General features: G+C 34.0%; 1 protein-coding gene across 8 annotated transcripts in view; it reads right to left on the reverse strand.

The window, feature by feature from the left end:
- The window catches only part of GRIA2 (glutamate ionotropic receptor AMPA type subunit 2), a 134,116-nt gene that overhangs the window by 6,671 nt on the left and 100,290 nt on the right, over positions 1-27,155 (reverse strand). For all 8 annotated transcript variants that reach the window (XM_036992952.2, XM_036992951.2, XM_036992957.2 and 5 more), the window contains 2 exons: positions 26,708-27,078; positions 21,664-21,862 (listed from right to left, as the gene is read on the reverse strand). In XM_036992952.2, the coding sequence (XP_036848847.1) occupies positions 21,664-21,862; positions 26,708-27,078 (570 nt within the window). The remainder of the gene's footprint in view (positions 1-21,663; positions 21,863-26,707; positions 27,079-27,155) is intronic.

Genomic DNA, 27,155 nt, shown 5'->3' on the forward strand with positions numbered 1-27,155 from the left:
AAAATTTTGTTTTAATTAAACAGAAAATTTTATTTTGAATATTTAAACATCACAGTATAATTTATTACAATACATACTGGAAAAAAATTCTTGTAAGTGACAGATATGAAAGAAGGGCTAATTGAAGCAGTATAATTGAGGAAATAGTTATCTTAAAAGTTAATTGATTGGGACAGATACTCTGAGGGCAAAAGGGGTGGATTTATTAATTTTAGAGACAGGAAAAATTACGACAGGGATTACTCTAGTTTGCTAAGGAGATATTTTGGGGCAAAAACTCAGAATGGTGTTTACAGTGCTGCAAATTACACCAATGGTAGCTTTGGAAGTAGTTTTGTGTCTGCTGGTATACAGACCAGTTTTAGGACTGGTAACCCAACAGGGACTTACCAGAATGGCTATGATAGCACTCAGCAATATGGAACTAATGTTCCAAATATGCACAATGTTATGAACCAACAGGCATATGCATATCCTGCTACTGCAGCTGCGCCTATGATTGGTTATCCAATGTCAACAGGATATTCTCAGTAAGACTTGAGGTATATGTAAATGTCTGTTTTTCATAATTTCTCTTCATATTGTGTGTTACCAGACAAGACAGTAATTTAAGAAACATGGGAACTGCAGAAATAACTGCAGTGCAACAGTAATTAAGGTGAACTTTTTGCCATTTACATTGGGTATTTCTCTACATTCCTGAAACAATTTTTAGGGTTTTTTTGTACTAGAAAATGCAGGCAGTGTTTTCACAAAAGTAAATGTACAGTGATTTGAAATACAATAAATGAAGGCAATGCATGGCCTTCCAATAAAAATATTTGAAGAATGAAAAAAGAAAGTTAATTGACTGAAAAGCAAAGAAAGATGAAAAGAGTCACTTAAAACTTTATCCAAAGTGAAGAAGAAAGCTGAGCAGAGAGTTGGAAAGTCATAGCATTCGAACATGTGCTTATTTTTCCATTCACAATTTTCTCAGCTGACTCTGAATAATTCTTTTTAATATTCTAATATAGGTTTAAAACAGAAACTTGAAATCAAAAACTTACTTTTAAGATTCATGAGGTTTGGGGGCCTATTGTTTATTTTTTCTTCTTAAGAATTTTAAAAATATAACTTTATCTTAGAGAAAAGCAAGGATAAAACAATTCATTCTAAGAAGACATCATGTAAATCTCAATTTTTCAGAATGCTGACCTAGGAATTAGGGCAGCTTTACACATATACAAAAGCAATTCATTTTGTTGAAAATCCAGAGTCCAGTGTAAATAAAGTATGGAGTAGGCTTGTATCACTGAGGTTTATAAGACACATAACAGGAAGAGGTGCCCATGTGTTGGCTGCATTTCTTCTTTGTCTCCATCTGAACATGGCTGCTATGTGAAGAGAGCCCACGGACCATGTCAGCCCAAGGCCTATGCTGTGAGATGACCCAGATGCCTTTCACCCTAAATTTATAGACATTCCTTATTTATTAATAATATTTCTATCATCTAGTAAGTTATCTAAACCACTTTTAAACCTATTTCTATTTCTAAACAATGCCCCTTCTTGAGATAACAAATTTGAAGCATAATTACCTAGTGAATCAGTGATCAGCCTTCCTCTGCATTGTGAAAGCACATCTGTGGCAGCAAAAGGACCACGAGGACCCCAGGTAGGGAAATTTTGTCTTCATGACCCTCATAGTGTCTAGCACACTATCTTGCATGTAAAAGGTTCATAAGTAATGTATGCTAACTGATATCCTGAGACTTGGTTAGGAAGAAGATAATTTTTGTTTGTATGCATCTTTGCCTAGTGTAGATGTTATTTTTTTCTCCTACATTCTGCCCTCATATTCTCTACTAAATTGAACATTGCTACAATATTTGAGTTTGATTATGTATCATGCAATCTCATTAGTTTCAAGATACTGAAACATGAATTCCCACAGAAACAGGTGACATCAATATGTTTTGCAACAAAATCATAGGCTGATCAAGAAGAGTTCAGAATGAAAGTACACAATTAGTTTATCTAATTACCTAGTAAACATGTCAACTATTCCAACTTTGAAATATCAATCTGGGGGCATTAATCAATTGCATAAAATGCTTCATAAACATGAGTGTCCTTCAGAGAAAATCTAAAACTTAACAATGAAGTAAAAGGAAAAATACAATTAAAATCAAGGTGACTTCTCTTTCAAAGACTAAATTTTTGAGAGGACATTTAAATGAGTTGTCATGACAAAGATAATATTCATTAAGTGAAGAAAAATATCCATTTTCATTCATAAAAGCTTTCCAGTTAGCTTAGTGATATTTCTCAAAGTGTCAATGAAGATGATTTCTAAGAAGTAAAGGATTTTAAAATGCAATCCGGAAAAAATAGTGTATATACCTATAGTGTTTTGACTGACCTACTCAATCTGTGGTTTTGAATCATTTGGAAGATATACAAGTTCTGATACATTAATCTAGATGAAAAAGTTCTATTAAGATAAATAAGTCACTTTTTATTATCAGGTCTGTATATTACAGCATATTTTTTTTAACTGAGCAGGACTTTATGATGAAATTCTGCATTCATAAAATCTGTTAATTATCTAAAATCTGAACATACCATTTGTTTGAACAGATTTGACCAAAGGTGCACATGTAGGGTAATTCATGAACAGTATAATACTGTTACATTGAAAACTGTCATTAAGACAAGAAATTTATTGATTCAAACTTTCTAGCTGCCTTCAAAAGAATAGGAACAATCTGACTATATAGTTTTACTGTGAGACAGTTCAAAGGATCTGTCTTTAATTTCTATTGCAATGTAAGAAAAATTGTTAATCTGGACTAAAAAAGTAAATAGTTGATGCCTAGAAATTCTGTTCTTCTCCCAAACCACAATAATCAAAAAAGTAACCAATAGAAAAGAATTCCAAAGGGAAAGTGAAGTTCCCTGAGGCTTCCCATCCAAGCACATGTGTGATGAAGTATAGTTATTTTTGTTGCCAGATTAGATTACATGACAACCCTGATTCATAAATTAATAGGCTCATAGACTGGACAGCACTAGTCCTCACCATGCCCAGCATCTTAACCAATCATTTCTTAGAATATACTTACAAATAAAAGAAAAAAAATTTCTAGATTAAAATGAAAAGATATGAGAAAGCACTGGGATTTCTGAACTAAGGGAAAGGGTTTCTAAAGAACTTGTACAACAGTTTTAAACACTGCAGTTTTTACAAAGTATGAAAACATACAAAACATATAATTTGGCTAGTAGGGTACTAAGAGACCTTTTTAAGAAGGCAATTTTCACAGAGTTCTAAGGGAGATCACATCTGAAAGAAGGGAGAAAGTGGCCAGAATGGAAAAAGAGTCTCCAAAAAACAAATTTATCAGTTAAAGGAAACGAAGAAAGACATTAAAGATAAAGGAGAGCAATGTCACAAGGGCTTTTCAAAATTACGCACATTTGAACACAGGCTGAAGGCTAGGGAGACAGAGCTTGTGGAGATGGAAAGACTAAAAACATTGTTAGGGTGTAAACTGTAGAGCAATGTCTTTGAAAACTGGAAAGAGATATCGTCAAAGGCCCAGATGGAGATATTAGCTTTACAGAAAAAGGGATCCCTATTCCTCTGACACTGGCAGAAAAAAAACCTGAAGCTAAGAATAGAATTATATTGGCAAGTAGAGGAAGCAAATCGACTTCCATGCTGTTCTCTGACCCTGGACATAGTTTGTTTTAATGGATTCCCCTAATAAAAGCCAATTCCATTAATAAAAACTGTGAATTAGAACACAATTTATCTCTTCAACATACTTGAAAAGTATTTGATTTTGGTTACTTAGAAGAGACTAAAATACCTGAAGATAATTCCATCTTGTCCCCATTTTGAAAGCTTTAATTATTAAGACTAATATAAGTCTTTTAATTTCTAACATTAATGAAATGTAGTCCCACAGATAAATATCAAGAAACCATTGTATTTATATTCCAATACACAAACTCATTTTTAAGATTATGAGCTGAGAACATGCTTCAAAACATACATAAAAACAATATAAAAGAAACAGATTAAAGATGGTGACGTGAGAGGAGAGACAGATGCTTCCTCCTAAAACTGAATACAATTAGAAAATTTAATTGGTGCAACTAATCCTGAGAGAGTAACAGGAAAGAGGATGTGTCAGACTGCACACACCTGGAGAAAAGAGCAGACCTCACCTAACGGGGTGACGCACCAGAGCTGTAGCTCCGTGGGACCTGAGCCCCTCCCCCACCCCAGCTCACTGGTGGGAGGAAGAGAAACGGAGCAGGGAGGGAGTGGAAGGCCTGGGGCTGCTGAATACCTAGCTCCAGAGATCTGCACTGGGAGCACAAACCTACATTTCATGGTGCTTTCTTGAGACTCGCATGACTACCGGGTTGGAAAGTTAATACAGGCAGAGTTCCTGGGAACACTGGGATTCCGGCTGCTTGTGGAAAGCAGGGATCCATATCTGGCTGCTCTAGGACAAAAACTTATGCCTGTGTGCCTGGCCCACTGGCTCAAGCAGTGGAGACAGGCACAGGAGCCAGGAGGTGGGGAACAGCTCTTTCCTACCCCCAGTACCGCTCCCCTGTGACCCCAGACATTGCTTCGGGGACTCAGCAGCTCCAGAATAGAGCTTCTGGACACTAGAGGGCACCATATCAAACATGAAACACCAAAGGAACCTTGTCCAGAGTAAAATTGTTAATACAACTCCAGAGAAAGATTTAAATGATATGTAACTCGTCACTCTTCCTGAAAGGGAGTTCAAAATAAAAATAATCAACATCATAATGGAGGTAGGGAAAGACATCCAAGAACTCAGGAATGAATTCAGGTCAGAGATTCAATCGTTAAAGAACTCAATGGAGGGTATTAAAAGCAGGTTGGATAAGGTGGAGGAGACAATAAATGAAATAGAAACTAGAGAAGAAGAATACAAAGAAGCTGAGGCACACAGAGAAAAAAGGATCTCTAAAAATGAAAGAATATTGAGAGAACTGTGTGACCAGTCCAAGCAGAAAAATATTCACATTACAGGGATATCAGAAGAAGAAGAGAGAGAAAAATGGATAGAAAGTGTCTTTGAGGAGGTAGTTGCTGAAAACTTCCCCAATCTGGGGAAGGATATAGTCTTTCAGGCCATGGAGATCCACAGATCCACCTACACAAGGGACCCAAGGAAGACAAAAGCAAGACACATAGTAATTAAAATGGGAAAGATCAAGGATAAGGACAGACTGTTAAAAGCAGCCAGAGGCAGAAATAAGATCACATACAAAGGAAAGCCCATCAGACTAACAACAGACTTCTCAGCAGAAACCATACAGGCCAGAAGGGAGTGGCATGATATATTTAATGCCATGAAGCAGAAGGGTCTGGAACCAAGATTGCTTTATCCAGTGAGATTATCATTTGAATTTGAAGGGGGGATTAAACAATTCCCAGATAAGCAAAAGCTGAGAGAGTTTACCTCCCACAAACCATCTCTGCAGTCTATTGGAGGGACTGCTATAGACAGAAGTGTTCCTAGGGTTGGATAGCTGTCACCAGAGGTAGTAAAATTATGGTAGGGAGGGTGGAGCAGCTGATTGCGAGGCAAATGCAAAATTAAATTGACTATCCCCAAAGTGAATCAACGGATAGAGAAAAAGTATAGAATCTGATACCTAATACATAAAGAATGAAAGAGGAAGAAAAAGGAGGAGAAATAGAAAAGAACCTTTAGATAGTGTTTGTAACAGCATACTAATTAAGTTAGACTCTCAGATAGTAAGGAAAGTAACCTGGAACCTTTGGTAACTATGAATCTAAAGCCTGAAATGGCAATAAGTACATACCTATTGATAATCATCCTAAAAGTAAAAGGACTGAATGCACCAATCAAAAGACATAGAGTCACTGAATGGATAAAAAACAAGACCCATCTATATGCTGCTTACAAGAGACTCACCTCAAATCCAAAGACATGCACAGACTAAAAGTCAAGGGATGGAAAAAGATATTTCATGCAAACAATAGGGAGAAAAAAGCAGGTGTTACAGTACTAGTATCAGACAAAATGGACTTCAAAACAAAGAAAGTAACAAGAGATAAAGAAGGACATTACATAATGATAAAGGGCTCAGTCCAACAAGAGGATATAACCATTAAAAATATATATGCACCCAACACAGGAACACCAGCATATGTGAAACAAATACTAACAGAACTAAAGGAGGAAATAGACTGCAATGCATTCATTTTAGGAGACTTCAATACACCATTCACTCCAAAGGACAGATCCACCAGATAGAAAATAAGTAAGGACACAGAGGCACTGAACAACACACTAGAACAGATGGACCTAATAGACATCTTTAGAACTCTACACCCAAAAGCAACAGGATACACATTCCTCTCAAGTGTACATGGAACATTCTCCAGAATAGACCACATACTAGGCCACAAAAAGAGCCTCAGTAAATTCCAAAAGATTGAAATCCTACCAACCAACTTTTCAGACCACAAAGGTCTAAAACTAGAAATAAATTGTACCAAGAAAGCAAAAAGGATCACAAACACATGGAGGATTAACAATATGCTTCTAAATAGTCGATGGATCAATGACCAAATTAAAATGGAGATCCAAAAATATATGGAAATAAATAACAACAACACAAAGCCCCAACTTCTGTGGGACACAGCAAAAACAGTCTTAAGAGGAAAATATATAGCAATACAGGCATATTTAAAGAAAGAAGAACAAACCCAAATGAAAAGTCTAATGTCACAGATATCAAAATTGGAAAAAGAAGAACAAATGAGGCCTAAAGTCAGCAGAAGGAGGGACATAATAAAGATCAGAGAAGAAATAAACAAAATTAGGAAGAATAAAACAATAGCAAGAATCAATGAAACCAAGAGCTGGTTCTTTGAGAAAATAAATAAAATAGATAAGCCTCTAGCCAGACTTATTAAGAGAAAGAGAGAATCAACACACATCAGCAGAATCAGAAATGAGAAAGGAAACATCACAAAGGACCCAACAGAAATACAAAGAATTATTAAAGACTACTATGAAAACCTATATGCTAAGAAGCTGGAAAACCTAGAAGAAATGGACAACTTTCTAGAAAAATACAACCTTCCAAGACTGACTAAGGAAGAAACACAAAATCTAAACAAACCAATTACCAGCAAAGAAATGGAAGTGGTAATCAAAAAACTACCTAAGAATAAAACCCCTGGGCCAGATGGATTTACCTCAGAATTTTATCAGACATACAGAGAAGATATAATACCCATTCTCCTTAGAGTTTTCCAAAAAATAGAAGAGGAGGGAATACTCCCAAACTCATTCTATGAATCCAACATCACCCTAATACCAAAATCAGGCAAAGACCCCACCAAAAAAGAAAATTACAGACCAATATCCCTGATGAACATAGATGTAAAAATACTCAATAAAATAGTAGCAAACTGAATTCAAAAATCTATCAAAAGGATCATACACCATGACCAAGTGGGATTCATCCCAGGGATGCAAGGATAGTAAAACATTCAAAAATCCATCAACATCATCCACCACATCAACAAAAAGAAAGACAAAAACCACATGATCATCTCTATAGATGCGGAAAAAGCATTTGACAAAATTCAACATCCATTTATGATAAAAACTCTCAGCAAAATGGGTATAGAGGGCAAGTACCTCAACATAATAAAGGCCATATATGATAAACCCACAGCCAACATCATACTTAACAGTGAGAAGCTGAAAGCTTTTCCTCTGAGATCGGGAACAAGACAGGGATGCCCACTCTCCCCACTGTTATTTAACATAGTACTGGAGGTCCTAGCCACGGCAATTAGACAAAACAAATAAATACAAGGAATCCAGATTGGTAAAGAAGAAGTTAAACTGTCACTATTTGCAGATGACATGATATTGTACATTAAAATCCCTAAAGACTCCACCCCAAAACTACTAGAACTCATATTGGAATACAGCAAAGTTGCAGGATACAAAATTAACACACAAAAATCTGTGGCTTTCCTATACACTAACAATGAGCCAATAGAAAGAGAAATCAGGAAAACAATTCCATTCACAATTGCATCAAAAAGAATAAAATACCTAGGAATAAACCTAACTAAAGAAGTTAAAGACCTATACCCTGAAAACTATAAGACACTCTTAAGAGAAGTTAAAGAGGACAATAACAAATGGAAACTTATCCCATGCTCTTGGCCAGGAAGAATTAATATCGTCAAATTGGCCAGCCTGCTCAAAACAATATACAGATTTGATGCAATCCCTATCAAATTACCAACAACATTCTTCAATGAACTGGAACAAATAGTTCAAAAATTCATATGGAAACACGAAAGACCCCGAATAGCCAAAGCAATCCTGAGAAAGAAGAATAAAGTGGCGGGGATCTCACTCCCCAACTTCAAGCTCTACTACAAAGCCATAGTAATCAAGACAATTTGTTACTGGCACAGGAACAGAGCCACAGACCAGGGGAACAGATTAGAGAATCCAGACATTAACCCAAACATATATGGTCAATTAAGATTCTATAAAGGAGTCATGGACATACAATGGGGAAATGACAGTCTCTTCAACAGATGGTGCTGGAAGAACGGGACAGCTACATGTAAGAGAATGAAACTGGATCACTGTCTAACCCCATGCACAAAAGTAAATTCAAAATGGATCAAAGACCTGAATGTAAGTCATGAAACCATAAAACTCTTAGAAAAAAACATAGGCAAAAATCTCTTGGATGTGAACATTAGTGACTTCTTCATGAACATATCTCCCCGGGCAAGGAAAACAAAAGCAAAAATGAACAAGTGGAACTATATCTATCTGAAAAGCTTCTTCTGTACAGCAAAGGACACCATCAATAGAACAAAAGGGTACCCTACAGTATGGGAAAATATTTTCATAAATGACAGATCCGATAAAGGCTTGACATTCAAAATATATAAAGAGCTCATGCTCCTCAACAAACAAAAAGCAAATAATCCAATTAAAAATGGGCAGAGGAGCTGTACAGACAGTTCTCCAAAGAAGAAATTCAGATAGCCAACAGACACATGAAAAGATGCTCCACATCGCTAGTTATCAGAGAAATGCAAATTAAAACCACAATGAGAGATCACCTCAAACCAGTAAGGATGGCCACCATCCAAAAGACAGACAACAACAAATGTTGGCAAGGTTGCAGAGAAAGGAGAATGTAAATTAGTTCAACCATTGTGGAAAGCAATATAGAGGTTTCTCAAAATGCTCAAAATAGACTTATCATTTGACCCAGGAATTCCACTTCTAGGAATTTACCCTAAGGTTGCAGCACTCCAGTTTGAAAAAGACAGATGCACCCCTATGTTTATCGCAGCACTATTTACAATAGCCAAGAAATTGAAGCAACCTAAGTGTCCATCAGTAGATGAATGGATAAAGAAGATGTTGTACATATATACAATGGAATATTATTCAGCTATAAGAAGAAAACAAATCCTACCATTTGCAACAACATGGATGGAGCTAGAGGGTATTATGCTCAGTGAAATAAGCCAAGCAGAGAAAGAGAAATAGCAAATGATTTCACTCATCTGTGGAGTATAAGAACAAAAGAAAAACTGAAGGAACAAAACAGCAGCAGAATCACAGAACCCGAGAATGGACTAACAGTTACCAAAATGAAAGAGAATGGGGAGAATGGAAGGGTAGGGAGGGATAAGGGCGGGTAAGAAGAAAGTGGGTGTTATGATTAGCATGTATAATGTGGGGGTTGGGGGAAAGGGGAGGGCTTTGCAACACAGAGAAGACAAGTAGTGATTCTACAACATCTTACTATGCTGATGGACAGTGACTGTAATGGGGTTTGTGGGGGGGACTTGGGGTAGGGGAGAGCCTAGTAAACATAATGTTCTTCAAAAAAATAAAAATAAATAAATAAATAAAAATAGAAAATAAAAAAAGACTTAAAAAAATAAACAATATAACAATGAAAACACAAAATTGCATTGAAACTTGGTTCTTATTTTATAGTTTTGATATTAACTTTTTAACTCCATTTGTCAACAACAGCAGCACACAAATAAAAGAAAACCTACAAAACCTATGAAAAGTGCTCAGTATTTCTATATAGTCATTATGTATGGCAAAATCCCTAGACCTCTCCTGAGTCTTTTTACATCAGTTTTGCTAATAAAAGTTAATTCCATCATTTGGAACAATGCAAAAGACTATTTACTTTAAAGGTTTTCTTTAGGTTTAAAAAGTTCATTATTGTTCATGATGCAGAAGTGGACTTCCATAGTGCAAACAAATGAAAAAGGACAAATTATAAAGTTGTGTGATACAATAAAGAATTTCAGACAGTATAATTCCATCAACTTAACACTTCTTACTTGTCATGAAGTTAAAAAATGTGAGGTTCTTTTATTTTCTTTTATACAGTCAAAAACTACACCACTTCATGTAAAAAAAGTAACAGAAAATGAAATCAAGAAAAATATTTTCTTGGACATTGGTCACTTAGCTCTATTAAAATTTGATGTAACTCTTTGGATTTAAGATGAAAGAAAAATTTATATTCAATTGTCAGTTCCATGAATCCATGAATCAAGTCAGTGGAAAATATTTTTTGAATAATTAAAATCAGAAATATGAGGTTATTATGAACATTTTATGTGAAATCTCACAGTACGTCTTTCTCTTTATAAATTAAAATGCAATAATTAGCTACTAATAAAGCATTCCAGTTAATAAAATATTGTATGAAGTGTGGTTGGTTTGTTTCCTTGAGGATATTTCTATATGATTCATCTCTCATTTTAAATAAAAACAATTCTCCAATAACAATAATAATCACATTACACTGAACTTCTAGCAACTTCTCAGCTTTTAAAAATTGAAATGGAATTTATGAAAAAATGTCACTGAGAGGATTTTTAACAGCTATTCAAAAGATTAGCACTAGAATTGCTTTTAAAAATAACTTATATTCCCAGTGCAAGAAAGACTCAGAAAGATTAAATAACTTGTCTAAGTTAGCATAGTTTGTTAACCCTGAGAAAAACCAGGAATAAGATATGGATACATATGATCACATGCAAATAATGAGCTGAAGGGAAAGTTTTATTTTACCACTGAGTCCATATATTGTCCCATTATTCTCAATATTTTAGTCAATTTGAAAGAACGCATAAATGACAAGTGTTCCAACGTTACAGATATTTTAATAATAGATGACAGAGCCAATATTTTAATTTATGAACTTAAGCAAATAAGCCAAAAGCAAGGTGAAATTTAACAGGGATGAATGCAAAATGTGGCATGTAGCTTCAATCAACTGCATATTCACAGAATGGAAAACATGAGGCTTACCACAATAAATTTCAAAATCTCCCAGGTTTTAAACAATAACTCTAGGGCAAGATACTTAAATGATGCAATTACTGCAAGAGTTAACAAACTTGAAGGTTTAAAATGGAATAATATAGAGTCTAGATAACAAGAGATGTAATTTCAAATACCTTGAGAGCCAAGAAGGAAAGTGAGTGAAACAGACAGGAATGCAGTAATACAGAGCGGCATGACTCTACTAAGGGAGAGTAGATTCTCTAGCTAAACGTCTCTTTTTTTAAATTGTAAACATGTCAATCACATTGATTAATTTCAATAGGTTGAAACATTTTTGCATCTCAGAGAAAATCCCACTTGATCATGACATATAATCCTTTAATGTGGTGTTGAATTTAGTTTGCATTTGTATTTGTTAGATATACTGTTTTACGGTTTTCTTTTCTTGTAGTGTAGTCTGGCTTGGTATCAGGGTAATGCTGGTCTTGTAAAATGAGTTTGGAAGTGTTAACTCCACTTCTGTTCTTTGGAAGAATTTGAGAAAGATGTCATTAATTCTTCCTTACATGTTTGGTATAACTCTCCAGTGAAGCCATCCAGTCATGGGCTTTTCTTTATTGAGAAGTTTTTGATTAATGATTCATCCTCTTTACTAGTTGTAGATTTGTTCAGATTCTCTGTTTCTTCATGATTCAATCTTAGCAGATTGTATATTTTTAGGAATTCATCCATTTTTTTTGTCAAGTACTTATTCATTTTAGTCTCTTTATAATCCTCATATTTGTGGCATTAATTGCAATTTCTCCTTTTATTTCTTGCTAAAGGTGTGTCAATATTGTTGATCTTTCCCAAAAACTCAATTCTTGTTTCCTTTTTTTTTCTACTGTTTTTCTAGTCTCTATTTCATTTATTTCTGCTCTAAATCTTTATTACCATCCTTCATTTAAACTTGGGCTTAGTATGTTCTTTTTTTTTCTAGTTCCTTGAGGTGTAAAGTTAGGTTGTTTGAGATTTTTCTTTTGTAGTGTAGGCATTTATCACTATAAAACTTCCTCTTTTGCTGCAGACCATAAATCTTGGTATATTGTGTTTCCATTTCTTTTTTATCACAATATATTTTTATTTCCTTTTTAATTTTCTCTTTGAGCTATTGGTTGTTCAAGAGTGCCTTAATTTCCACATATTAGTGACATTTCTAGTTTTCCTCTATAATTGAATTCCTCTATCTAATTTCATTTCACTGTGGTCAGAGATTATAATCTTAAATTTGTTAAGGTTTATTTTTGTGACCTAACAAGTGATCCATCAATCTTGGGGATTGTTCGAGGTACACTTGAGAAGAATGTGTTTTTGCTGCTTTGGATCTAATGTTCTATATACATATGTGTGCTAAGTTCATTTGGTCTATAGTGTGTTGTTCCAATCCTGTTTCTTTATTGATCTTCTCTTTGGTGTTTATGCCCATTATTTTAAGTGAGACATTGAAATCTCCTACTATTATTGTGTTGCTCTTATACCCTTATGTTCTACCAATGTTGGTGTTATGTATTTGGGAACTCTGATGTCAGGTGCATATATACTTACAGTTGTCATATATCCCTGGAGAATTAACCTTTTTATCATTATAAAATGCATATATATATTCTTTCTCTCATTACACTTTCAGACTTAACATCTATTTTGTCTGATATAAGTATAGGCAACCCAGCTCTCTTTTAGTTACCATTTGTGTGGAGTATCTTTTCCATTACTTCACTTTCAGGCTATGTTTGTTCTAAAATCTAAAGTCAGTATCTTACAGCTAACATATAATTGGATCTTGGTTTTATATATATTAATTCGGCCACTCTACAGTCTTTTGATTAGGGATTTTAATCCATTTGTTTTTAGAGTTACTGAATAGGGAAGCACTTACTATTACCATTTTAATTGTTTTCTGTCATACTGTAGGTTTTTCGTTCCTTTTTTCTTCTCTTGCTGTCTTCCTTTGTATTTCATTGTTTTTGTTTTATGTGGGGTTTTTTTGTATACACACTTTGATTACTTTCTCATTGTCTTTTATGTAACTTCTATAAAACATCTTATAAAAATCTACTTTAAGCTTATAACTTAACTTCAATTGCATACAAAAAGTACTTTCATTCCCCCCCACTATATTATTGATGCCACAAATTAATTTCTTTATACTATGTATCCACTAACATATTTTAGTTATTTTTTGTATTTTATATTTTAGACTTTATACCAGAATTAAGAAACTTTTGCATTATAATATTACAGTATTCTGTATTTATCTACATCTGTATATTTACGAATGAGCTTTCACATGCTTTTGTTTGTGTCTAGCATTCTTTCATTTCAACTTGAAGGACTCCCTTGAACATTTCTTGTAAGGAAGGTCTAGTGTTGATTATCTCTTTCAGCTGTTGTTTATATGGTAAAGTGTTTACTTCTTCTTCATTTTTGAAGAATATTTTTGCCAGATATGTTGTTCTTGGTTATCAGTTTTTTTCTTTCAGCTCTTTAAATTTGTCATCCCATTCTGGCCTACAAGGCATCTGCTGATAAATACACTACTAGTCATGTGGGTGGTGCTTAGACATATTTGACAAGCCATATTTTTCTTGCTGTTTTCAAAATTCTTTGTCTTTGACATTTGACAATTTGATTATAATATTTCTCAGTGTACACTTCTTTGGGTTCCTCCTATTTAGAATTCTTCATTTTTCCTGAATCTTGATGTGTTTCTTCCCTACCCCTCACCAGATTTCAGAAGCTTATGGCTATCATTTCTTTAAATAAGCTTTCTGCCCCTTTTTCTCTCTCTTTTCCTTCTGGGACTCCCATAACATGCATAGTGATCATTTTGATGGTCTTCCCCTCTTCTCTCTTCTTTCTTTTTTATTCTTTTCAATTTTTTTTTCTCTATTTAGATGATTTCAAATGACTGAAGTCTGCTGATTTTTCCTTCTGCTTGATTTTGAAGTTAAATTTCTCTAGTGACTTTTTCAATTCAGTCATTGTATTATTTATTTTCAAAATTTATTTGGTTCCTTTTGATACTTTTTATTTCTGTTGATATTCTGTTTTCTCAGATATGCATTATTTTCCTGAGCTCTTTGAACATCTTTGTGATAGTTATTTGGAATTCTTTCTCAGGTAATTCACATCCCTCCATTTTTTAAGAGTCACTTCCTGAAAATCAATTTTTCCATGGATTGGGTCATATTTCTCTGTTTTTCATGTGCCTTGTAACTTTGTGTTGGTATCCATGGACTTTTAAAATAGCCACCTCTCCCAGTCTTTATATAGGGAAAGACCTTCACCAATCAGCCCAGTTAAATATTCTAAAGGCCTCTCAAACCTTTTCTATGGATGTGTTTTCTGTGGACTTGTGTGTGAAAATTCCCAGTTGGAGGAGTTTGTCAGTATATTTTTATGAGGAACTCCTCAACCCTTTGGTGTCTGTCAATAATGCTGCAGGTTCTCTGGAGTTAGCACGAACCCTTCAGCTCTTCTGCTTGCAGAGGCCTCCAGGCTAGTAGAGCTTGCTGGGCCCCATTGACACTCCTAGTCAGACAAGACAGATATGGGGTCCTCAGGTGGCCCACCAAAAGGCTGGAATATTGGATGAACGAATGCTTGATGCCTCTCTTTTCCCAAGGGAGTGGCTGCCAAGCTGCACTGACCTCTTTCTGCTGTTCCACAGGTTCTCTAGAGCAGCCACAGGCTATTTGGCTCTCTCTTGTTCTCAGGAGACAGCAGGCATCTAGCAAAGGCCAGGTCCCATGAGTGCTCTGAGACTGGTGAGAGAGAAACCAGCCCCTGGGGAAGACCCCCAAAAAGCCTAAGCATTCAACTCACTCTGACTTTTTCCCTCTTGGGAACTGAAGGTTTTTTTCTCCCACATTTTCTACACTGAGCTGGAGGGAACTGTCTGTGGTAAGTGAGCGTGTGCGAGTCCAAACCTTCTCTTTTGTTCTCAGTGGTTTCCAACCTGGTGCCTTTGTTGTCAGTGATTAGATTCAGGCAAGATAGAAACTAGTTCCTCTGAAAAGTTAGAAGATGGCCATACAGTTCCATCTTCTCTTTCCCGGGGAAAACCCAAGCTTTGGGTGTTCACTGCCAATTTCAGTATGCTGTGCTAGAGGACGAATTGTGATGGATGAGTGCCATCAATTTTTCTCCAAGGTTCGACGTGACTGGTTTTACACCTGCTTGGTTTGCAGGAGTCTAGTAACTGGATTCTAGATTTCTCACAAAGATAGCTGGTCAGTGCATTGCTGAGTTAATCTCTCTGTGAGAGGAGAGGGTCTGGGGTTTCCTATTCCACCACTTCGCTGGCATTACTCCATTAGCTCTTTGTATTTTTAAATGCGATCCGAAATATTATAGTTTGGAACTCTGACAATATTTGGTATTGCTTGATTTTTCCAATTACCACTTTATTTATAAAATCTTCTTTTTCTATGAAAATAAGAAGCCACCTTTACTAACATCTTGTTTTTGATAATTGCTCAATGTCACCTGGAGCAAAATTTTATGCTGGAAATGTGAACTGTAAATTACTTCAGTATCAAGTTTTCCTTCAAATAAAAGAAGTCTACTTAAAGAATTCTTAAAATTTTATCAACAGTATTTATATTTAATTCAGATTTTGATTCTAGTATATTTAAATGATAACACAATTCTATTTCTCTTCTGTACAGAATTTGGGAAATGTGTTATTACCATGGAAACTAGTGCAAAACATACAGTAGAGACACACACAGTGATTCTTTTACTTAAACATAAAAATAAAGTGACTTGAGTACTAAGTCATTTAATGTACTTTCACAGGTTTATACTGATATTCATCTCTGAGGCATCTAAGTAGGAATTTTAGAAGAGTTTTGAGATGAAAGACTAATTTAAAATTGACTCTATTGTTTGAACCTTCTACTAGAATAATTGCCATGCTCTTATGATAGTGTGAAAGGGAACATTTTCTCTTCAATATGGTCAACAATAGAAAGCTTCCTGTAATCTGATTAGAGTCAAATTATCCATCCAGTGGGTCATGTGAGCTCTCACTTTCCCCTCTGTATCACAAGGGTGGTCTCTAAATGCAGTGATCAGAGGAAAAGGACTCTGACATTTGCTAAGTGTTGCTATGTAAAGAGGAGAATGACTAAAGTAATATATTTGTTCTGGGAGAAGCTACCACTTTGCAGAATAATCATAATTCCACAAGTAGACAACCCCTTTTTATTCATTCCATGGCACTTTACTCACAGAAAACACAAGTACATACAGTTTCTTTTGCATTTTTTGTTTATATTTCTATGAATTTGGCGACTAATGAATGAGCTATAAGGTCTTTAAACTGAATATTAATCTTTAAAGGAAACCTTATCAAGGTATTCTAAAATTTTGACCTTTCCCTGCACTGTTCAGCTGGCTACATTTAACTGAAATAAATAAAACACAGGCTATTCCTGGGCAGCTTAGGCTAAGTGTATCCTTAAAGTCTTTAAGAATTCAATACTGTCATCAGATGTTCTGTGCACTGGTGAGAAAAATCAGAATGTCTGAGAAAGAATAACTGCCAACCAGCAAGGAAATGATTTCAACTGTTTCAGCTGGTCCTGAGTCACCCGGAGGAGGCCTGGGCACACAGAGCTGCCAGCTCTGCAGATTGCTATGAAATAATCAAGTTCCCCCCAAAACTAAGGAAGAAAAATCTGTAATAATGTGACTAACCATGCCAGAGTGACAATATAGTATATACATATAGTGCTATTTATTGCTGATTTATTCACACTCAACATTTATTTAGAACTTAGTATTTTATGAACTAATTAAATAGTTAAGAATCAGTGACAAGTCTATAAAGGGTACATTTTGATATTAGTAACTTTCTTACATATATACAATACATATGGCTATGCCTATCTGATCTCTAAAATGTTTGGAAGATACATATGTGTATGTATATATGTATTTATATATTCATATATAGAAAACTAGAAGTATGTATATATACATATGTACCCATATACACAAAGCTAGAAGCATATATACATTTTTCTACCTGCATAGAAAACTGTGGTACAGAAATCATTAGCTATAAGAAAAACAATGAAATACATATTGAGAACCACTGCAAATTAATAAAATCTGTTCTATAAAATATCAGTAAAGAAATCATGCTATATTATTGCTAAACACTAGCAGTAAGCGGAAAAAAATGTAATTTTAATGAAAAAGCATTTAATGTAGTTCTATAGGGAAGCTGTTAGAATGGTTCAAACCTCTTTATTTGTTTCAGTGTTTTTACATGGAAATATAAATAGGTGTATCTTATACCACAGAAAGAGCTGAAGAAAAAGTTACTGTCTTTAAGGAAAATCTAATTATTATAATTCTCTGGTAATTGTGATTATTATGTAGTAATACCACACACACACACACATATACACATACATATGTCTATATGAAAGGAAAATTTCAAAGTCATCCTTTCTCAGGTAAAGAGCATCTTCATTAATAGTTATCTTTTGCACTTATCTTTTATTTATCATTTATATGTATGTATCTATTTATATTTATCTAACATTTCTAGTATTTGTGAGCTCTGTGAAAAGTACGATCCTGGATAACAACAGTATAGTTTCATGGATTATTATCACACTAAATTTTTCTTTTGAGACTAGACTAATTAATTAAATAAACAGGGGAATACCTTAATCTTGACAATGTTTTAGAATCTCTTCCTTCCAACATCCTAATTGAAGCAGAACACATACTCAGAAGATACACTCTGCCCCTCATCCTTCCAAGGAAAGAACCAGAGGAAATAAACAGCTAGCAATGTGGGAGACTTAGGAGAGGCATGAAGAACTTCCTTTCTGCAAGTTAATAATTGTGTTTCACGGATTGATGGGCGAATGATAGATTCATTTATAAAGCCATTTCCTATCCCCAAAACTTGAGTTTCTGTAGGAACATTGTGCATATAAGCCCTATATAATCATTTTCTACTCAGACTCATCTAATTCAAGATCTGTCCTCTTTTATTGAGAGAAGAAATTATCAAAATGTGGAAGTCTAAAAATAGTGGTTTATAATTGAAAGCCTAATTCTTTCTTAATTATAGGTATGCTACAGTGGCACTATAATTAGGGATGATCAGCAGCTCCAAAATGAGTCAGACTTCATCACTTACTCTGTACCAGGACGTACATGGGTCCCATAAGCAGAAAACCCTGGAACATTAAGGCACAGGGTCTTTTTTTTTATCACATCTCTTGTTTACAAACTTGTTCTCCATGTACTGTCTCTCTCCAGGAGAACAAAGTAAACATTTCATTCATGTTTGTTTTACTGATTATCACTGAAGGAACATACTGATTTTAAGTTAGAAAATTTACAGCTTAAAATGAAATTCTAAAACTACTATGCACTCAATGACTTCACTAAAGTAATATTAATATAAAACAGTTTATTATTAAATTACATGAAATTGGAAAATACTTAAAACTTAAATTGAGTAACTGATATCATCTTAGGACAAAGTAGATAGATCCTAATAAACTACATGAAATATTAATCTTGTAATTTGACATAAACTGCTTCCATCCGAACAAGACTTTTGAGAAACATTAGTTAATATTGAGACAAAAGACTAGGAGTTCAGAATTCTGAATTCTGTTTTAATACTGGCCATTTAATCTCTAATGGTCTTAAACAAGTTATTTATCTTTTGTTAGCTAGTTATATATCTTTACAATTTAGATAATGACCTAACTTCTCAAATTAATTTTTCCAATGACTAAATTCAAAGCTGCGATAAATGAGAAATTTAGATTGATAAACTTCGTGATAATAGAAAATCTTAAATAATGTAAATAATAAAACTCCTAGTCATAAATAGCATAAGAAGGAAATCTATCAATAAAGCCAAATTAAGCCATATTAGGAAATGTAAGATCACTATTGGATCTTTAAAATATGAGCAAATGGTAAAAATGGTAAAAGCTTTTTTCTTCCACATGTAATTAGCTGTCCTGGGTCTAAAAGTAAGCAAAACACATGGCCAGAAAACAAAGAGTACAATGCGTGTCTGCAGCCTGGCTTCAGCCCACTCCGTCTATACCTCTTTCATGGCAGACTGGGCACCACGACTGGTAATCAATTATCCGCCAGTTTTCACTCTGTCCTGAGTCCACTGTACAGGAGCTGCAAATGTGCTAGAATCAAAGGACAGTGGAGAGAGGGGACGGCCCTAGATGTGTGGTGAGTGTTAATTTCAGGAATGGAAGCAAGGAGAATTTTCCTCATAACACTTGCCACCAGAAGCTTCAAAATTTAAGCAGCTACAGCTGATAGACTGTAGTACACCCTAATGGAATTAAAGGGATGAAAATGTTAGTGAAAATCAATTATATTTTGCTTTTATAATGTCAATGAATTAGCTTCGTCTAATTCAATGTGTTTTCAATAACACTATAAAGAGAAATCCTTTTTTCAAAAGGGAATCGGTAACTCTCTCCACATACTAGTACAATAGCCCTATGTGGAAAGGTATGAGATATTATGGATATAGTTGGAAAAACACAGTGCCCTAGAGAATATTTCTGGGAGTCAGAAGCAGAAATAAGGTTGTCCTATTATTATCATGGTATCCAATTATCAAACATATATACAGGTAGCAAAATTACTCATGATTTAATAGCACTTTTTAATTTAATCCAACTTTAAGAAGCAAACTTGTGAACATGATTTCCCAGATTATAACCAAGTCAGATATTTCAACACAAGAATAACATGGCACACTCCTATTCACTTTGATGATGTGTGCTGTTATGTTTGCTTCTCTTAACTGGTACAAACAAAATACCTAGGGTGGTATATTATTTTTGAATCTCACATTGCTTCAGGGTCTTGATTTTTGTTTGTATGCTATGCATTATTAAATTGAAACTGATAAATTTGAGGATTTGACCAAATTCTGGCAGCTATTAAGTGTGCTGAGGTCTTTTACTCCTTTAGGGTTCTTTTCATGCAGTTTTTCCTTTCAGAGAAAGGTCTCTGGATTTTTTTCAGCTGTTCCCACACTCTGTATTGGTCACCTTCCATGTTTGCTTATGTTGTGTTAGAGAATTATGATGATGTAGAAATCCAGGCAGGACTTCTCAGTTCCTCTCAACATGTCTTCCAAAGGAAGTACTGATGAATCGACTTGGGCTAGGTCTCAGTGCGTGTAGTGTTGCACACAGCTGCTCCTTCTTTAGGGAAAGAAAAGTCTGGACTCAGAGGTACTTAAAGGCCATCCATTATCAGCTATGGTCTGTCCTCACCACTTTTTCTCCCATCATGTTTCAGTCTAACTAAACTTACTTGGAAAAGAGACCAGAGGCAGTGTGGTATGCCACAGTCTTCAAATTATAATCTACCGCTTCAACTGGACATTGAAGCCCTAATCCCATCTCTGGAGGAAACCAGCCTAGATCCTCACTCAAACAAACTCAGGTACCTTCAGAGGTATTTGTGAATTCTCAGAGATTACCATGTGTCATACATATTGGCCTAAGACCTAAGTTTTTTAGCTATCTTTAAACATTTTAATGGAATGAGTTCTTATAGAAAGAGAATAGTATAATAAAAGAAAATTCTACCAACATCAGGCTATTAGGCTTATCCTATAAATAGACATATGGCCAGACATTTTAAAAAATTAAAACATATTTAATAGACATATTATAATTACACTACCTATTTTAAAAGTTAGGAAGTTGAAGGCCTTTGCTAGCCTTTTCTTGAATGGTATGACAGAAAATTCATAATTTTGACATGTGAACATACTCTGTTTTCTGACATAGAATTAGCAACTGTTTTGAAATGAGTTTTACATTGTAAACTCTGTAAGACAGGTGGAAGTCATGCTTACTTAAAATAAAACAAAGAACATCACCCTTTTATTTATAAAATAGAAATCTAAACTTAACTATGCTTTGCTTCAGTTTTGTTCCCAAAGAACAATTTTTATAAAACCAATATTTTGTTGCAATATTATATTTTTCTCCTAAGGAGTTAGAAATCAGAAAATAGAGACAGAGCTAAGATAGGGACAGAACAGGGTGGGAGACAGAGACATGGTTAAGAACAGAAATAGAGGTAGAGATAGAGGTTAATTTCACATAACAGCTTTGTATAGAAAGGACAAGGTAAACAAGCTTAAATAGGTTAAATTTTAAGAACAAAATCAGAAGTTACAAAGCAAATCTCTTACCCTGAAAAACTCTTTAGTGGAGCCAGAGTCTAATGTTCCATAAGCAATTTCTGTTTGCTTAGAAAGATCCTCGGCACTTTCGATGGGAGACACCATCCTCTCTACAGTCAGGAAGGCAGCTAAGTTAGCCGTGTAGGAGGAGATTATGATCAGGGTAAAGAACCACCACACACCTCCAACAATGCGCCCAGAGAGGGATCTAATAACAAGTATGAAATGGATTTGTAAAGTGAAATGAATGACCTAATAAGAAAACAAGTTAGCAGCATTATGCAAATATTGACTTATATGGGGATATTAACTTTCTATTCTTCAATATATCTGCTGGTTAATGAAACTGGAAACAATTAAACATTCTGGGTAAGAAGTACAGATTCGTTACATTTGATCAGATACCCAGAGGCCAAAACTAGCAGATTCCCGAGATTCTTTCATAGCTACAGTGCCCATATCTTATGGCATGAAATCTTATAATGAAGCAATTTCAAGAAATGTGCAAATAATCCATTAAAATGCTCATAGTACTTTATCCACTCATGGTATAGTAATCGTAAACAAGAGAATGTAAGATCACCCATAAGTTCAGAAGAATGTTGACAAACAAACCCAAATTTTAAAAATGAAAGAGTATGTACCATAGTTGTAACTTTAAACACTGAAGAACCCCTCCCTTTAATTCAGCCAGTGAACTTCCAAAATCCACAAAAAAAGGTCCAAAATTTTGTTAGTATTTTTTTGTGTTCAAAACATAGGTTTTTAAATGTAGTACAAATAGAAGATGAAAAAAATGATACTACAAACAAAGGCATGACACAAAATATAACTGCTCATGAATAAAAATATGATGCTTCAGAGCATGGACTGCTATGACCCTGTTTCTTTGTGCCTCCTGCTTAAGAAAAAAAGAAAATTCAAAGAAAACAAATTAGACATTTGAAAGCTTGCCAAGATATTAATTCCTAGCTTTAAATTAATCAAATAGTATTTCTGTGACCATAAACTCTTATGTAAAATACTTTTCAAAAGCTTAATAGATTCCTAATAATTTACTTTAAACCCTAGGTAGACTAAAAATAGAAACAGAAATAGATATATACCATATTATTTTGAACTACTTGGCAGGATTCTACATATAAAGATATTTGAGTAATTAACAAACCCACATAACAGCTTTTTCTTTTTTGTTAATAACTCTTCTATGTCTAATAATTAGATGTGGTATAGTGAAGAGGGAACATTTCTAAAAAATTTAAATCAAACAAATTTGGTAATTTATATCCTAAATTTCCTGTCAATTAACAGTAAGAAATACACCTTTTGATGCAACCCAGATATTATATTAAATTATTGGGCTATATTTGTAGGATCAACTACTCAAGCATTCAAGAAAAAGGGGAAAGCTAATTTAAAAGTAAAGAATTTTAGATGTTTTAGGTAAACCTCTGTTGCTAAAATAAAGGAGAGAGTAAGCAATGAAAAACAAAAATAGTATAATTAAAAGCTTTCATCAGTCTCTAAGAGATGCAAAGGATTAAATAAATATGGTAGGATGGGAAAAGTTGAACATTTCTCCCTTATATTCTGAAAAACATATTAACACATTTTAAATTGGGGGAATCCCTTATGCAGACACAACCACTCTCAAACTGCCCCCTACTTATTCCACAACAAGGGAAGGTATAATTATGTGACATGTACCGCTTCTCAGAGTGCAAATTCAGTACCTGACACCTCAGATCCCTTCAGACAAAACTAATTACATGGTAATTACTTTTGACAGTATACATTGCATATTAATTTGCAATGTATTTTGAGAATCACATTTATAAGTCATTCTGTCCCTTCTAAAATAAACACAAGTTAAAGACATAAGTTGTTCTCTATCCCAGTGCTTAAATCAGATTTAATGAGATCAAATATGCTAATTTATTTTAATTTAGAAGATATGACAAAAAAATTATTGAACTGGTACATCATTCAAAACAAAATTTTTGAGCAATTTATTATTTACTTGTAAGCATTTTCAAAGGTTCAGTTAATGCTTCTGAAAGAGTTTCTGAGACATTCTATTCAGAGGGGCAAATATAATTTTGCATTTTATGGTGACTGACAAAAATGGCTCTCAATAACAAAACAACACTAAAGGAGTAAATAAATGAGAATGTTCTACCATGTCTTTTTAATCTCTATTAAATAATTTTTTGATAATGGTTTTTTTAAATTCATTTGTTTCCTTTAAGATATTGGGGCAAAACAGGCAAGCAGGAAGGTAAAAGTAAACTCTGTAGCATTTTGCTCTCACAATTTCTGTGGTTCTGGTTTTGAGACAACAATAACAATATATTGTTAACATATTCTAAATTTAATGTTGGGCAAATGACCAGTTCAGTTTAATAAATCGTTCTAGATTAAAACTTCAATGTGTCTTATTAATACTAATAATTTAATTCAAAATCTTAAGTTTACTTAGAAATAGATGAAAATATCTTTAAAAATATTTAAAGAGCATTACTAAAGTAATTGTGTATTTCATGCCTTATTATTAATATTTTTAGACACTAAGCTGCTCTGTTCTAAACTGGAATAACCAACTTGAATTCTTAAAAAAGATAGTTTGAGTCATTTAAAAAAATCATTAGATTTGCCAATAGTATGTAGTATGTTTAATTTTTAAGTGTACATACTGTATAGAGTAAAATAGATGTAAACTTAAAATTTTTTCATAAAGTGAATTTGGCTCACATACGTTCTGTGGCAAAACATTGATTGTCAAAAAAGAAAAAAATTTGCGATCTAAAATCTGTTTATCTTAACAGGAAATAAAAATTATTACATGTGCAATTATAGTGAGTCATAACTCATGAATGAAATCAAAAACACAGACAAAAGGTCATATTTTAGGATTGTTGAAAATTACAAGTTGTCTAGATGTCATGGTGAACCCCAGGATAACAGATCTTTAAATGTGTCCTGTGCTCTAGTCCCTATGTGTAAGTATGTTTTCTGCTCTTTGACAAGCACTGAACACTAAAGCAACTACCTTCAGATCGAAGATGCCTGAGAAGTAGGGCAAAAAACCCTGAGGATCCATCTATGAGAAACAAGGTCAGTATATCCCAGTTCATAATGAACAATCATACACTTTTCCTTATTTATTCAAAAGGCAGAATAAGTTTATGCCACCTACGGTAATTGCCTTACATCTCAGGATGAGGGTAACATTATACTTCAATAGCTTCTTACCAAAGATGAATCATTTCATTATTATTATTATTTATGGACCAAAATGTTCTCTGAAATCCCAATTTGGTCAGGATTTTCTGCCCTCATTATTAGAAACTTCTTTAATGTCTTTAATTTAAATAGATAAACTAAATTTGGAGATAAAACTATGAGTCATGTATTTTGTCAGAGGCTATCATAATCATGTATCTCATTATATATAAAATTATTATCTATAATACATATTATATATACTACATATTAAAATAAATGAATAAGTAAATATATATATGCCATGCAAGTACCATTGGCACATTTTTAATTCAATGCAATTCCATAAAGATGTTACTGGAAATCTGAAGGAATTAAGATTTTTTTAGATCCACGTAAGTCACAAAAATATGCCCTACTACCAAAGAATTAAGCAATTGATAATTTCTTGTATACATGATATTTCCTTTATCTCACTGGATGAAGTATATAAAAAAGATTTCAAAAAGTATAAATTTTTGAATTTCTTACATAGTTTTTTGAAATTAACCACTTATTATCTGAAAGTACTTAAAATTAATATATTGAAATAGTATTAGAAATGTTAACCCCTTCTAGTTATTAAGAAATAACTTAGTTTAATAACTCAGTTTAATAAATCGTTCTAGATTAAAACTTCAATGTGTCTTATTAATACTAATAATTTAATTCAAAATCTTAAGTTTACTTAGAAATAGATGAAAATATCTTTAAAAATATTTAAAGAGCATTACTAAAGTAATTGTGTATTTCATGCCTTATTATTAATATTTTTAGACACTAAGCTGCTCTGTTCTAAACTGGAATAACCAACTTGAATTCTTAAAAAAGATAGTTTGAGTCATTTAAAAAAATCATTAGATTTGCCAATAGTATGTAGTATGTTTAATTTTTAAGTGTACATACTGTATAGAGTAAAATAGATGTAAATCAAAGGAATCAAAGGAAGGTAATCAATCCCAAATAAAATGTGCCAGTCTATTAGGCTTTAAATGTGAAAGCAATCACTCTAGAAAAAGTATGATCTATGCCTCTAAAAGGCCAGACATGGCTATCATTCTTATTCATGTATGTAACATGAACAAAGGCAATATGTGTTTTGTGATATATTCATTATATTTTGGCATTCTAGTGCAGAAAGTAATATATCATACTGAGACTTGGGGTGGGGTGTATGAACCTATTTCATCATGTATTACTACTCAATATTGCATAAACTTTCGTAAGAATCAGCAACTATTATTACCCAATTACGTATTTCTGGATACTTGGAAAATATCACACATTCCTTTTAATCCAGCCACCTAACCTTTATAAAAACTTTGTAATATCTCTCCTCCATTTCCATGAGCTAATAATGGCAAAATAAAAGAGATGGATGTGTGCCAATGAAGTTTTGTAAGCAAAGCATTGCTTTTGTAGTTGATAACTAATGTTGCCCATTTTCCCATATACAGGTCTGTGGGCCAACTCACAGATGACTGTAAAATGAGAACATGCAGCAAAAACACGGTACCCCTCCAAGAGGCATGGAATGATAGGAACCTTATGCATTTTATAGCCTCTCCATGGTGTGTATAATTTCACCAAGGAAATATATGATCAACGTTCAGAGAACATTGCTCAAATACTTCACAGGCTTACGCCGATGGTAAGAGTCTGTCCTGAAGAGTTATAAACTGCTTGGACAGTTAGTCGGCAGCTGGTTACTTCTGTAGAGTGAATTCATAAACACCATGAATAGCCACATAAGACCTAAAATGCACAAAGTTGAAGCAGGTGAGTAACCAACCTTGGCGAAATATCGCATCCTTGCTGCATAAAGGCACCCAAGGAAAACCAGAGACTATTAAAAATCCCAAATTCATTAGTTGATTCACTACTTTGTGTTTCTCTTCCATCTTCAAACTCCTCAGTGTGCCACTCGTAGGGGCTAAATCTGCTGACCAGGAATAAAACTACACTGACCCCAATGTAGGCAAAAACAATGCACATCCAGATCTCATAGGCTAAAGGATCAAGAAATGAAAACACTCCTGGTTTGGACTTCTGAGGCTTCTTGATCATGATAGATATCCCGAGGCTCATAAAGGGCTTTGAGAAGTCAATCACCTCTTCCCTCACAAGGGTAATAGTTAATGGAGCAATTGCAATATCAGCTTTCTGTAAGGGAAACAAAGGAAAGTAATAGTACCCAGAGTCATGGTCAGAAAAGAATCATGGTTACATCACTGAATCAA

The sequence above is a fragment of the Manis javanica genome, chromosome 3, assembly GCF_040802235.1.
Source record: "Manis javanica isolate MJ-LG chromosome 3, MJ_LKY, whole genome shotgun sequence".
NCBI lineage: Eukaryota > Metazoa > Chordata > Mammalia > Pholidota > Manidae > Manis > Manis javanica.